At 42.4% G+C, this 12984-nt stretch overlaps 1 protein-coding gene across 3 annotated transcripts in view; it reads right to left on the bottom strand.

Moving 5' to 3' along the window:
* Positions 1–12984, bottom strand: part of LOC124615319 (carnitine O-acetyltransferase-like) — a 103132-nt gene that overhangs the window by 6853 nt on the left and 83295 nt on the right. For all 3 annotated transcript variants that reach the window (XM_047143118.1, XM_047143119.1, XM_047143120.1), the window contains exons 10-11: positions 11152–11274; positions 8246–8368 (exon numbers count right to left, since the gene is read on the bottom strand). In XM_047143118.1, the coding sequence (XP_046999074.1) occupies positions 8246–8368; positions 11152–11274 (246 nt within the window). The remainder of the gene's footprint in view (positions 1–8245; positions 8369–11151; positions 11275–12984) is intronic.

The raw sequence follows: 12984 nt of genomic DNA, 5'->3' as shown, positions 1-12984 counted from the left end.
ATTTCATCATTTGGAGACAGAGAGTGGAGCCGTGGAGACTAGAAAATTGAGCATCAAGTGGAGAAATCTGAACATTTCAAACACATTCTTCTTTTGTGTTCAGCAGAGGGGTGACAGCAGCAGACGCAGCCAGAAATAATGTGCCACATATGGGGCTAATGCAGGTGGGCAGAAAACAGCAAGGAAATGGTTTACACGTTTTCAGGAGGATTGTTCTGACGTTAGTTACTCTCCATATTCAGGAAGACCTTTGGGGTGTGAAGAAGATTGTTTAAACACATTAATCTGCACTGTTCTATGTCAGTGTACTCGAGAACTGGCAAATTTGATGAAATGTGATTGTTGCACCATTTTGAGACTTTTCCATGCAATGAAGTAGGTGCAAAAATTCCTAAAACCACAATAGTCAACAGATGGCGATAAGTGCATCTCTGCTTGCTTGTCTTGAATTGGTCATGAACAGGTCCAACCTGTCCTATCCCGTATCATTGTGTTTATACTAACATAAGGAAAAGAAATGAATGGTTGAGCCCAAACAAAGCCGCAACTCCCTATACAAAGACGTGCACAGATCACAAAAGATAATCTTATGCATCTGGTGGAACAATGATGGTGTAATGTGTTATAACCTTTAATCACTAATAAATTGCGTGGATATACAAAAGTAGAAACACTAGCGGGTTACATGTTACTGACTCCGTATCTGTCATTCGACTGCCGTGCCGTGACATGCAGCCGGCGCCGTTCATAGCCAGGTGGCGCTCCCGCGCTCGGCCGAGCTGCGGAGCACCTCTATCGCCGTGTTCGCGTACTAACGTAGCGGCACTTTTGAATGTCGTGGCACTGTCACAACACTTTTCCCCCCTTGAAAAAAAAAGCACTCACTTCCTTGGAGACACGGACAGTGCGGAGACATCCATGGCCTCTTGGGAGGCCCCGAGAAGATCCCGCAGAGAAACACGAGAGTATGGTCGAAAATGTCCAGGACGCAAGCTTGCGCGTGGAACGTGCCTCCTGGACGAGATGATGGGTGAAAACTCCGGAGCAGCATCCATAGGTGTCGTGGACCTGGGGGTGTGCTCCAGTGCTCCAGCGACATGGGTCCCGGAGAAGGCGGCGTCACGACTGGGGCCGGTTCCGGCGTACTCGGAAGCGGTAGCGACGGCGGCGGCAGCAACACGCCTGGAAGATCGGCAGCAGCGACAGGACTGGCTTCTCGGGCTGGTGGAGACGAAAGAAGGGGCGGTGGTACCGGCGTGGCCACCACTCGTGGGCGCATCTGGTCGTAATGGCGAACAACCATGCCGTCGTCCGTACGTATTTCACAAAGCCGGCGGCCGCGAAGAGCCTGGACCACCACTGGAATCCATTTAGGGCGAGATCCGTACCCCCGTGCCCACACGTCGGCGCCCACCGGGTATTTTCCCGCACTAGGGGACACAGTACAAGGCCTGACAGGGTGAAGCAGGTGCAGTACAGTGCGCGGCTGGCGGCCATGCAAGAGTTCAGCAGGGCTGCGATAAGAACTCAGAAATTGCAACAGAGCGTCATCTGTGGAAAAATCACTAAGGAATTTTTTCATTTGGCTTTTGAAAGTGCGGACAAGGCGCTCGACCTCCCCATTCGATTGTGGATGGAAGGGCGGTGCTGTAACATGACGAATCCCTTGTCCAGTACAAAAATCATGGAAGGCCTGCGAAGAGAACTGAGGGCCATTGTCCGTGACAATCGTGGATGGAAGACCTTCTAGCGCAAAGATTTTGGACAAAGCCAGCGTCGTCGCCGCAGTGGTGGGCGACGGACATCGAACAACAAACGGAAACTTCGAGAAGGCGTCAATCAACAGTAGCCAATAAGTGCCGAGGAAGGGGCCGGCAAAGTCAGCGTGCACCCGTTCCCACGGCTGCGCCGGATCAGGCCACGGAGAGGGCAGAGTACGAGGCGCAGCCAGTTGTTGAACACACTGATCACAAGCAGCGACCATGTGGGCGATGTCCGAATCAATACCGGGCCAATAAACGTGCCTGTGGGCCAGGGACTTAGTCCGAGAAAACCCCCAATGGCCCTCATGCAAGAGTTTGAGAACATCTTTGCGAAGAGAGGCGGGCACCACAACCCGTGGAGATACGCTATCCGTGGTCAGAAGAACAACACCCTCACGAACAGACAGACGAAGGCGCAAGGCATGGTAGTTGCGAAGAGGATCCGATGCCCGGCCCTTGGTCCTGTCCCGCCAACCCCGCTGAACAAAACCGATCACCTGACGCAGGACCGGGTCCCGCGCAGTAGCCAACGCGACCTGCGAACCTGTAAGTGGAAAACCCTCGACCGCACGACATTCTTCCTCATCAATGTGGAAACAGAGTAGTTCATCTCGATCGAAAACCGGGTCGGGGCCCATCGGCAAACGCGACAACGCGTCAGCGTTGGCGTGCTGGGCCGTGGGACGATAGTGAATCTCATAGTGAAAACGAGACAAGTATAAGGCCCAACGTTGCAGGCGGTGAGCTGCCTTATCCGGAAGCGACGCCGAGGGGCTGAACAGAGAGACCAGCGACTTGTGGTCGGTGATGAGGTGAAACTTAGAACCATACAAAAAAACGCTGAACTTTTTTACAGCATAAATGATCGCGAGCGCCTCCTTTTCTATTTGAGAGTAACGCCGTTGGGCATCGTTGAGGGTCTTGGAAGCATAGGCGATGGGTCGTTCCGACCCATCCTCATACCGATGGGCGAGAACAGCCCCTAGGCCATACTGTGACGCGTCAGTCGCCAGAACCAAGTGCTGACCCGGACGGAATGTGGCAAGACAAGGCGCCGACTGCAAATGAGCCTTCAGGCGGGCAAAAGCCTGCTCATACTCGGCGGACCAACAGAAAGGAACGCTTTTGCGTAACAGCTGATGCAGAGGATGAGCCACCGCCGCCGCGGAGGGAATGAATTTGTGATAATAAGCAACCTTGCCTAGAAACGCCTGAAGTTCTTTGACCGTAGATGGCCGGGGTAGAGCGGTAATGGCCGCAACGTGCTGTCGTAGAGGACGTATACCCTCACGGGACAAGTGGAAACCAAGATACACAATGGAGGGTTGGAAGAACTGTGACTTGTCCAGATTGCACTTCAACCCTGCGGAATGCAGAACCCAAAACAGTGAACGCAAATTGTGAAGGTGCTCCTCAGTGGAGGCCCCCGTGACAACAATGTCATCCAGGTAGTTGATGCAGCCGGGAACGGAAGCAGTGAGCTGTTCCAAAAACCGCTGAAAAATGGCCGGCGCGCTAGCGACGCCAAATGGTAACCGCTGGTACTGATACAACCCACAAGGAGTGTTGATGACGAGAAATTCCTTGGAAGATGCATCCAACGGCAACTGATGGTACGCCTCCGATAAGTCAAGTTTGGAAAAGAACTGGCCCCCAGCGAGCTTGGTAAATAACTCCTCAGGATTGGGAAGAGGATAAGTGTCAATGAGGCTTTGAGCGTTGACAGTGGCTTTAAAATCACCACACAATCGCAGACTCCCGTTTGGTTTAGAAACCACCACGATGGGCGATGCCCATTCGCTGGAGGTAACAGGAAGGAGAATCCCCGAAGCTGTTAACCTGTCTATCTCAGCTCTGACAGGTGCACGCAACGCCATCGGAATAGGGCGTGCCCGGAAAAACTTAGGGCGAGCCGTAGGTTTAAGAGTAATGTGGGCTTCAAAATCCTTGGCACGACCCAGACCAGCAGAGAACACGGACGAGAATTCAGAACACAAGCCATCCAGCTGTACGGAATGTCCTCAGATATTAGGTGCACATCATCATCAATGGAGAACCCGAACAACTGGAAAGCATCATAACCGAACAGGTTTTCAGTGCCCGCATGATCCACCACATAAAACGTGAGGGGCCTAACAACAGATTTGTAGGCAGTGGAAGCATCAAACTGGCCAACGAGAGGAATTTTCTGCTTATTATAAGTTCGTAGATTTTGCGTAACTGGAGACAAGGGAGGGGAGCCCAACTCCAAATACGTGCGAGAATTAATGAGAGTTACTGCAGAGCCAGTGTCCACTTGCATGCGAATGTCTTTATCCAGAACACGAACAGTAACAAACAACTTATTCGTTTGAGAAAGCACACAGTTAACATCCATGTCCGATGCCACGTCCTCGTCGACAGGAACTTTAGGGGACTGACACACAGAAGCAATGTGGCCTTTTTTCCTACATGAATTACACGTGGCCCAACGTTTTGGACACGCGGCCCTGTCATGCTGTACGAAACAACGTGGACAAGAAGGAAGGGCGGAACGAATCTGCTTCTGTGGTTGCTGTTTTCGCTGCGAGCGTGGCGGCCCAACGCGACGTTGTTGACGCGAGCGCACCGCCGCCACATAGTCGTTTCCCTGTGAAACAGGCAAATTGTCCGCGTCGAAAGTGGTTTGTACAGCGCCTACATCACACCACGCGTCTATTTGCGCACCAGCAGCGTGAGAGACTTCAAACGATTGAGCGATGCTGAGAACTTCCGACAACGACGGGTTGGGCAATTGTAAGGCACGTTGCCGAACTTCTTTATCAGGAGCAAGCCGTAAAATAGCGTCCCTAACCATTGAATCAGCATAAGACTCATGATGAGTGTCCGTGACAAACTGACATTTCTGACTCAGACCGTGTAGTTCCGCCGCCCAAGCCCGGTAAGATTGATGGGGCTGTTTACGACACCGGTAGAACAACACGCGGGCGGCAACGACATGGGTGTTTTTTCGGTAATAGTTAGACAATAAGTCACACATTTCTTGGAGGGACAGAGAGGCAGGTTCCCGCAGAGGGGCTAACTGAGATAGCAGTTGATAGATCCGTGGGGAAATCCAAGATAGAAATAACGACTTACACATAGGAGCGTCGACAACGCCGAAAGCCAAGAAGTGTTGCCGCAAACGCTTCTCATAATCCTCCCAGTCTTCAGCGGCCTCGTCATAAGGAGGGAACGGAGGCGGAGAAGAGGAAGACAGACGATGAGTAAGCGACGTCGACAACGCCTGAATAGCAGCCGTCAGCTGCGTTTGTTGTGCCTGAATAGCAGCCGTCAGCTGTGTTTGTTGGTCAATGAGCGCTTGCATAAGCTGTTCCATGTCTGCCCCGACACGAACACACAATTCCACAACGCAGGAAAAAAATATCCGACCTCGTCGCCAAAAGTGTTATAACCTTTAATCACTAATAAATTGCGTGGATATACAAAAGTAGAAACACTAGCGGGTTACATGTTACTGACTCCGTATCTGTCATTCGACTGCCGTGCCGTGACATGCGGCCGGCGCCGTTCATAGCCAGGTGGCGCTCCCGCGCTCGGCCGAGCTGCGGAGCGCCTCTATCGCCGTGTTCGCGTACTAATGTAGCGGCACTTTTGAATGTCGTGGCACTGTCACAACATAATGTACTATGAATTGCTTCTTTGAAGTGTTACCATCACTGCTGACATTATTACCAACAACTGAGATGTCTAGCAGATGCAATCCAAGAACAACTAGGAAGTCTGTGTGGTGCTACTCCATTATAATGCCCACCTGCATTCTGCTAGACTGAGAAAAAGCACTATACAGAATTTGGATTGGAAAGTAATTCCACGCCCATCTTATTCACCTGATCTTGGGCACTCAGATTTTCACTTTTCCCACTATCTATTCAACAACCTTCAAAGAACCTCCTTCCTGGATGAAAATGTGCTCCGAACATGGCTCGATGAGTTCTTCACTTCAAAGTCACACGATTTCTACAATTGCGGCGTCAAAAAGTTACCCCAGTATTGTGAATAGTGAAGGAGGAATATATTATTGATGAATAAAGTCTCTGTTATGTGTATCTGTTATGTTTTTTAAAATTATGGAAAAATGCTATGAACTTATGCACCAACCTAATTTAAGTGACCATTCAAAGTAGATATTAGCAGGATGATAAAACATGCTCTATACATGATTAACCAGCTTGGAGTATAAACTCAACCCTTGCCTATAAAATTTAAGCATGGAATTTAATTATAATTTTGTACAAAAGTAAATTAATAAGTAATTAACATATTGCCCTGGAAGAGTTTTCTTTGGCCTTGCATTATTTAATCGGGAATTTACTGTGTCCTTTTCAGTAAAAGTTTAAACAAAACCTGTCCTTGAAATTAAAAGAAATGTAAATAAATATTTGTTAGAAGTCTTCTACATGGTATGATGAAGATTTCTTTGGAATTATCTGTTATGCAGATAACATAATCAGAAAATTATATGAAATGCTATGAACATGAATATCCTTTCTTATAGCTATCTAAAGATTATTCTGTCTAACAGCAAAGTGCATGAGCTCTGCAGCTAGTCTGTTGAGTTCACTGATTTGGTCTACAGGTAACATTTATATTCAAACTTCTGAGCTTGACAAGCACAATTTTGAATTCTAATAGCTAACAGCCTTGGACAACTGATATCAGATGACATCTGTCTTCTGCCTTTTCCTGCAGCACTTATGAATTGGAATGACTATTGCGAATGACTGCCTTGAATTCATCATGCTGTGCAGCATGTGGTCATGCTAAATGACACCAAATATTCTTATGAGAAACAGTGCCACTTCTTCATTTCCTCTTAATCACTACCTGATTGTCTAGAAGATAAAATAAACCACTACAACTCAGAGCAACAGGAGCTTCAGGTATTTTTACAAACTAGACATAAGAAAAGAACCTAAGTTGATAGGAGTTATTTTACAGAAAGTTAAATCACTCAGAACAGAAGATTACATGAGGAACAACAACATGAACATTGCAGAATGTTTAAAAATTTAAGGAACTTTGGAGTAAACTAGCAGAGACTAGTGGTTGCACATTTGAGGATTTTAATAGCAACATTCCACTGATGACAAAGAAAAATGCAGTAGTTTTTTTCCTTTCTTTGTTGTTTAATGTGACACTTGGGGTGCATTTTAATTTCATCTTTTCATTTTGTTTATTTTCTCCAGTTAGAAGATTTTTCACAGAGTTTATAGTTAAAATTTTACATTTTTACAAGACTGCAACTGTCCGACTTGTTACACATTATACAAGAGACACTAAGACAGTGCCCATTTCTTTTTAAAAAATCCTAATTATCCAAAACAATGTCATGAATTTGTGACAGTGTAAGCCAATTTTTATGCAGAATGATGTATCTGAATAAAAACCAGGCTTCTGTTACAATGATGACATGGAACTAGAAGCACAAATTACTGTATTTCGACACTCTGCTAGTATCACCATCATCAATGAAGTTCTTTCAGGGCAATCAGTTAAAAATAGGACTATGTAATCCTTCACTTCATCTTTACTTATTGATTCCTGTACTTTGCTGTTGTCTTTCTACACCTTCTGTGCTGCATTCTCCGGTATCTTTCTGAGTCATTTTATGAGTTCTGTCTTGTGTGAATGATTTACAGAAATTTAATAATTTGAACATTTATTATGCTATTATTAAATATGAAATTCACTGATGGTTAATTTTACTTCTCAATCTGCACCCTAGCTTCGATGAGGACATGTAGGGAATACACTGGAGCCAAGGAATTTTGTACCAAGCTCCATAAACTTTTAACAGTTGTGTGAATGGGAGTTATATCTAGCAACATCATTTAAGGCTTCTGTTTCATGTTAGCAATACATCACTGTTTACTTTATTTTAAAGAAAGTTCAAACATTTATTACACCATGAATGGCTGCGTTTTGGCAATGTAAAATCACCACTGGAGAAGACCAGCTTTCCCAATTACTCATTTACTGAAACATTTCACTCATTTTTTTCTGAAAACCTCTAATAAATTCCTTGCTTCAGCTACTTAAAACCAATTTTTTGGGTAGAAGGGGAAAAAAAGAGACTGACAGATTTCAACAACTGATAATTGCTTAAAGTACCAGAGCACTAAGATTTTTACTGCTGGTAATGCCAAGGTGCAAATAATGTTGACTAGTTGGTGTTATCGACAGTCACATCACACCTACGTACCAACTACAGTGACTGGCACATCAGGACAAACTGTTATGGAACCAGGATCTGCTCATCTAAATGAATCATGATGATATCACCTTTCTACTAGACCACTTAAATTCTACATACACCAGGAAACAAAATATTGTGTAGATTTTTAATAAGACAAAAAAGGATGTCCTCCTTAGACATAATTTGACTGTCCCAAACCAATGGTAGCACACATTGTAAGTTAAGTATTTTAAGTCTATCATACCTGTAATATGCTAACTGAATTGCCATCTGTATAAAACTGTCTGGACTAAGCTTTTGAGATTTTATGAAATCCTTTCCAAAGTTTGGAAATTTGAAACAAGCCATCTCAAGATCATTTACTAATCTGAAAATAATGTAAAAGAGCAATGTTAAGGCATGAAATAGTACATGTAATTCTGCGAAGTTCACAATGTTAAAAGTACATCTTTTAAATTACAAATTATCTGTAATTAAAAGAAAAAAGATATCAGAGATCAGCAGAGATATGGAAATGATGTTAATATCAATGAAATGCATGGTAATTTGAATCAATGTATGAAAATATTCACCTATTCACCAAGATATTAATTTTAAGTAGCACTTTTTTTCCTTCTCAATATGCAGTGAAAATGAGCTGTTGCTGGGTGGAGATCCCTGAAGTTGTGGCTATGTCATGTAATGGAAACAATGTGACATCATTTGCTTTTTTTGTTCCACTAATGGAAAACTCAATGATGACAGAGCCATTGTAGTCGAACATGGAAGGAAACTGATTATGCTTTCCTGCAGGAAGCATATCAATAACATTCGTGCAGCTTGATTACAGCTACCACCTCAGATTGTTTGTGCTGCTGATGTCTGACATGGAAGTGTAGCTTTGATTTGTTGTTCTTAATTACATTACCTTGGAGTAGTATGAATTAGAATGAGTTTTACTCAGTTTCATGAACTAAATGAAGCACCAGTTGTGTAAATACACTACTCTCTAGATATTCAGATCACTGATATGGCATTAAATTGCTAGAATTTCTGCCTTACAAGTTGCTTATTGGTTTCAAAAGATTAGTTTTTTACTCTGTTAGTATGGTTTAAGGACATCCCCTAGGAAACAAATCATGATGGCCAGGCCAGGGATCAAAGTTGCCCATCACCAATACCAAGTCCAATATTTGTTCAATTTGTCACACGACTTAGTGGAAATTGTATCAATTAGAATATGCTATTAACAATTTGTCGCACTTCCTATAGCCTATAGTTTATTGCTGCGAAAATAACTTTTTTATTACCATGAAAACTTTTATGCTCGTAATCATAAATAAAAGCAAAAACAAAAATTCAAACCTTTGTAGATCAAACAGTGATCTGATTATTACATAATGACAATTAACCATTGACACTTAACCATAACATCATTTAATAGTTAATTCTTGACACAACTTATTCTTATGGAAATGGGTACGATCAGAAGCTCAAAAACAAAAACCTAATAATAATAATAATAATAATAATAATAATAATAATGTAATAGTGGCATATGTAATTCAGAAATTAAAATAATGAAATATAAAACTACAGGAGTAAATATTTTAATAATTAGCATTTGTTTTATTCATTTGCTAATGCTTAATGCCAGAAAATGTTGCGACATTAAAGACAAGGAACAAAAACAGCAAAGGATTTCAATACGAAATCTTGGAGCTCATCTGAAATTATACAATAAAACCTATCCCCTTTGTCAGATACGTTTCAGGGCAGGTTTTTTGTATTTCTGAGTTTGCAGTAACGAAAAGGAACAAATGTTTATATGTTACCTGGTATGTGCGCATCCTCGAAATGACCTTGGCCAAGTTTCTGCACAAACTCACTAAGTGGCGGGGTTATTCTTAGCAACACACTGTTTGCGTTCTTGGCGCATTAGTTACAGCAAAACAATGGATACAGATTGTGAGCAAAAAATGAACTTTAAGTTCTGCGTTAAGCTCAGGAAAACCCTTAGTGAAATATAGACAATGATTAAGCAAGTATATGCAGGTGAGGCACTTTGAAGAAGTCTATTTTTCAACTGCCACAAAAGATGTTGTGAAGCCAGAGATTGAGTGCAAGACAATCCCAGAGTTAGTAGCCCATCTACAGCAAATACCCATGCAAACATGGAGCAGGGGGCAGTTAATGCAAGAAGACCATCAAGTAATTCTGTGTACAATATCAGAAAAACTTAATTTGAATTGTGATATGTGTCATAACATTTTATGTGAAAATTTAGGGAAATGGAAACTTAATGCAAAACTTGTCCCTCACATACTAACTGATGAACATAAAGAGGAAACATGAAGAATTTCTGCTGAACTGCTGGACACAAGCCACATTTCTGCCAAAGATTAAAAGTTGGTGCTACCAGCATGACCCTCACACGAAACATCAAAGTGCTGAATGGTGGAGTCCTGGACCACCAGCCTCGAAAAAAGTCTAGCAACGACCTTCAAAAACAAAGACAATGTTGATTTCGTTCTTTGACAGTAAAGGATCAGTTTACCATGAGCACGTTCCTTTGGGTCAAACAGTGAACCAAACTGTTTTCATAGAAGTCTTCAAATGTTTGTGACAAGCAATTCAACATTGCCACCCTAATTTGTGTAAATCTTAGGACTGGTTCTTACTGTATTACAATGCAAGACTAATACTGCTTTCTCTGTTACTGAATATCTGGCCAGGCATTCTGTTATTGCCATCTCACATCTGCTACATTTGCTACCTCTTCTCTTGTGATTTTTTCCTGTTACTGTGAGTGCGAAGGTAACAAGGCAAAGCTTTGTCAAGACATAGCAGACATTCACTGGGATGTGATAAATGAGCTTAAAAGCATCACAGTTGAAAATTTCCCTGCTTGCTTCCAAGACCTCCAGAAATGTTGGCAACTGTGTATATATAGCCGAGGGGGCTACTACGATTGGAGTGAGGATCATTACTTGTTAAATCTAATTTTCTGTTTTTAAATAAACCTGCCGTGCAGGCAGTACATTAAGAGTGAAGGAATCAAAACCACAAAGTAAGTGAAATTACAAGCTGGTGAAAATAAATTATCATTGTCAAGTTTGGTGAAGAATCTGTGACACACTCTTAAAACCACACACATAATAGACAGCTTACATGTCAAGGTTTGTTTCAGCTGTTTCAATAACTGTTTTTATGTCATCCGAAATGTTGAACTTCAGTCTCTGTGGTGGTACATAATTGGCTGCTGGCAACGTGCTTCTGGTAGCACCCTTGGAACTGCAAAAAAAATTAAAATTATATAATGAACAGACAAATAAATTCAGATGCGGTCACAGATTAACTACAACATCACAATTATCTTTAAAACTATAATGAAAAGGATTATCATTTTAATGACTGAATGATATATGCAGTAATTGTTCCTTCCCTGTATTCTATTGACAGTTGCAAGGTTCTAGACTTCACTCCCACGCTGTTTTGAGTTGTTCTTTGGGAAGTTACACCTTAACAGGGGATATAGATGTATGTTTAGGACTACTCACCACCATATTACAGTATTCCTACCTGCTCTATGACAGCACATAATCTTCACGAAAATGGCAGTTATTTTCTGATAACATTAGTATCTTCCGGTGGTTCAGTGTAGCACTCCAACTTGCTCTATCATCTGCTAACCATAATTTTTTCACACATTACAATCTTTGTTTAGCTCTAAAACTTTCCCTTTTACTGCTTTTGAACATCACAGCAGGAATTTCTTTGTTTTGTATTTTATCCACCCACTTCAACTCTAAGGCTTACTTTGTGAAATGTGACCGCAGTTGTTCAAGGGAAGGAGTATGATCTGCAGGGGCTCGAGTCTGTGCTCTATTGACAACCTCAGCAATGTACCACCTGCTCTAAACCATCCTTTTATTCTTCCTATATTCCTTTTGTTTAATTTATTTTTACTTCCTTTTATCTTCTTCCTGTGCTCCTGCTATATAGCTTCTAAAACTGCCATCCTGTAACTGATCATTATTGTACTTCTACTCTGTCATTGTATTATGACTGTTATGAATTTAATTTATAATTTTACTGTAGTATCATCACTTATTTCTATCCTTTAATTTCAACATCAAATTTTATACTTCCCAGGCTTCTCCTCAGTCTTCTTTTTGTGCTGTATTCATGACTATTTCACTCTTGTCATCAATGGTCACTTGATTCTTGTTCTATCATTCAGTTTTCCAAATGATAATGTCATTCTGAAATCCCATGTAATTCCCATCTTGTTATGTGTGATGTTCACAACAGAGCACTGCAGTTGTCTTCTCATTTTTGTACCTCTTATTCCATTCAAAACTCTTGCCATCTTCTGACCACCCACCAGAAAGTGCTATCCTTCTTGCACGTAGAACCAGCATTTATAAAAATCTGAAGTCACTTTGAAAAATTGGTGGCAAAATGAACACTTTCTTCAACAAGGAGTTAATGGTGATCTCAATTTGTAAAATGATATCAGATACCATGCAAACTTATGGTGGCACAAGTCTTATTGAAAAATCAACCACTTCCATTTTCACGTTGTTGCGTAATACTTGCTTTAGTCACCAAGTTATTATGGTTTATGTTGTTTTCATAAATATAGGTCAGTCTGTATAATTATTCACAAATTGTCAACTATATTCCTGGATGAAACAAAATGTAAAATAAGGGAGAGGCATACATTCACCTATAGCAGACTGATGTGTGGTGCATAGACAACACATAATAGAAAACAATGTTCACTAGCTTTAGAGCTCTGGCTCTTCTCCTAATAGGATGTGTGTGCGCGCACGCGTGCCGCCCCCCCGAGCGCGCGCGCGCCCGCCCACACACACACACACACACACACACACACACACACACACACACACACACAGACAGACAGACAGACAGAGAGAGAGAGAGAGAGAGAGAGAGAGACTACCACGGCAACACTGATTATTAATTATTGAGAGCATG

Source organism: Schistocerca americana, chromosome 5 (genome assembly GCF_021461395.2).
Source record: "Schistocerca americana isolate TAMUIC-IGC-003095 chromosome 5, iqSchAmer2.1, whole genome shotgun sequence".
In the NCBI taxonomy this organism is placed as follows: Eukaryota; Metazoa; Arthropoda; class Insecta; order Orthoptera; family Acrididae; genus Schistocerca; species Schistocerca americana.
Note: the sequence above shows the minus strand (reverse complement) of the source record. Positions and strands in the feature narration are given on the sequence as shown.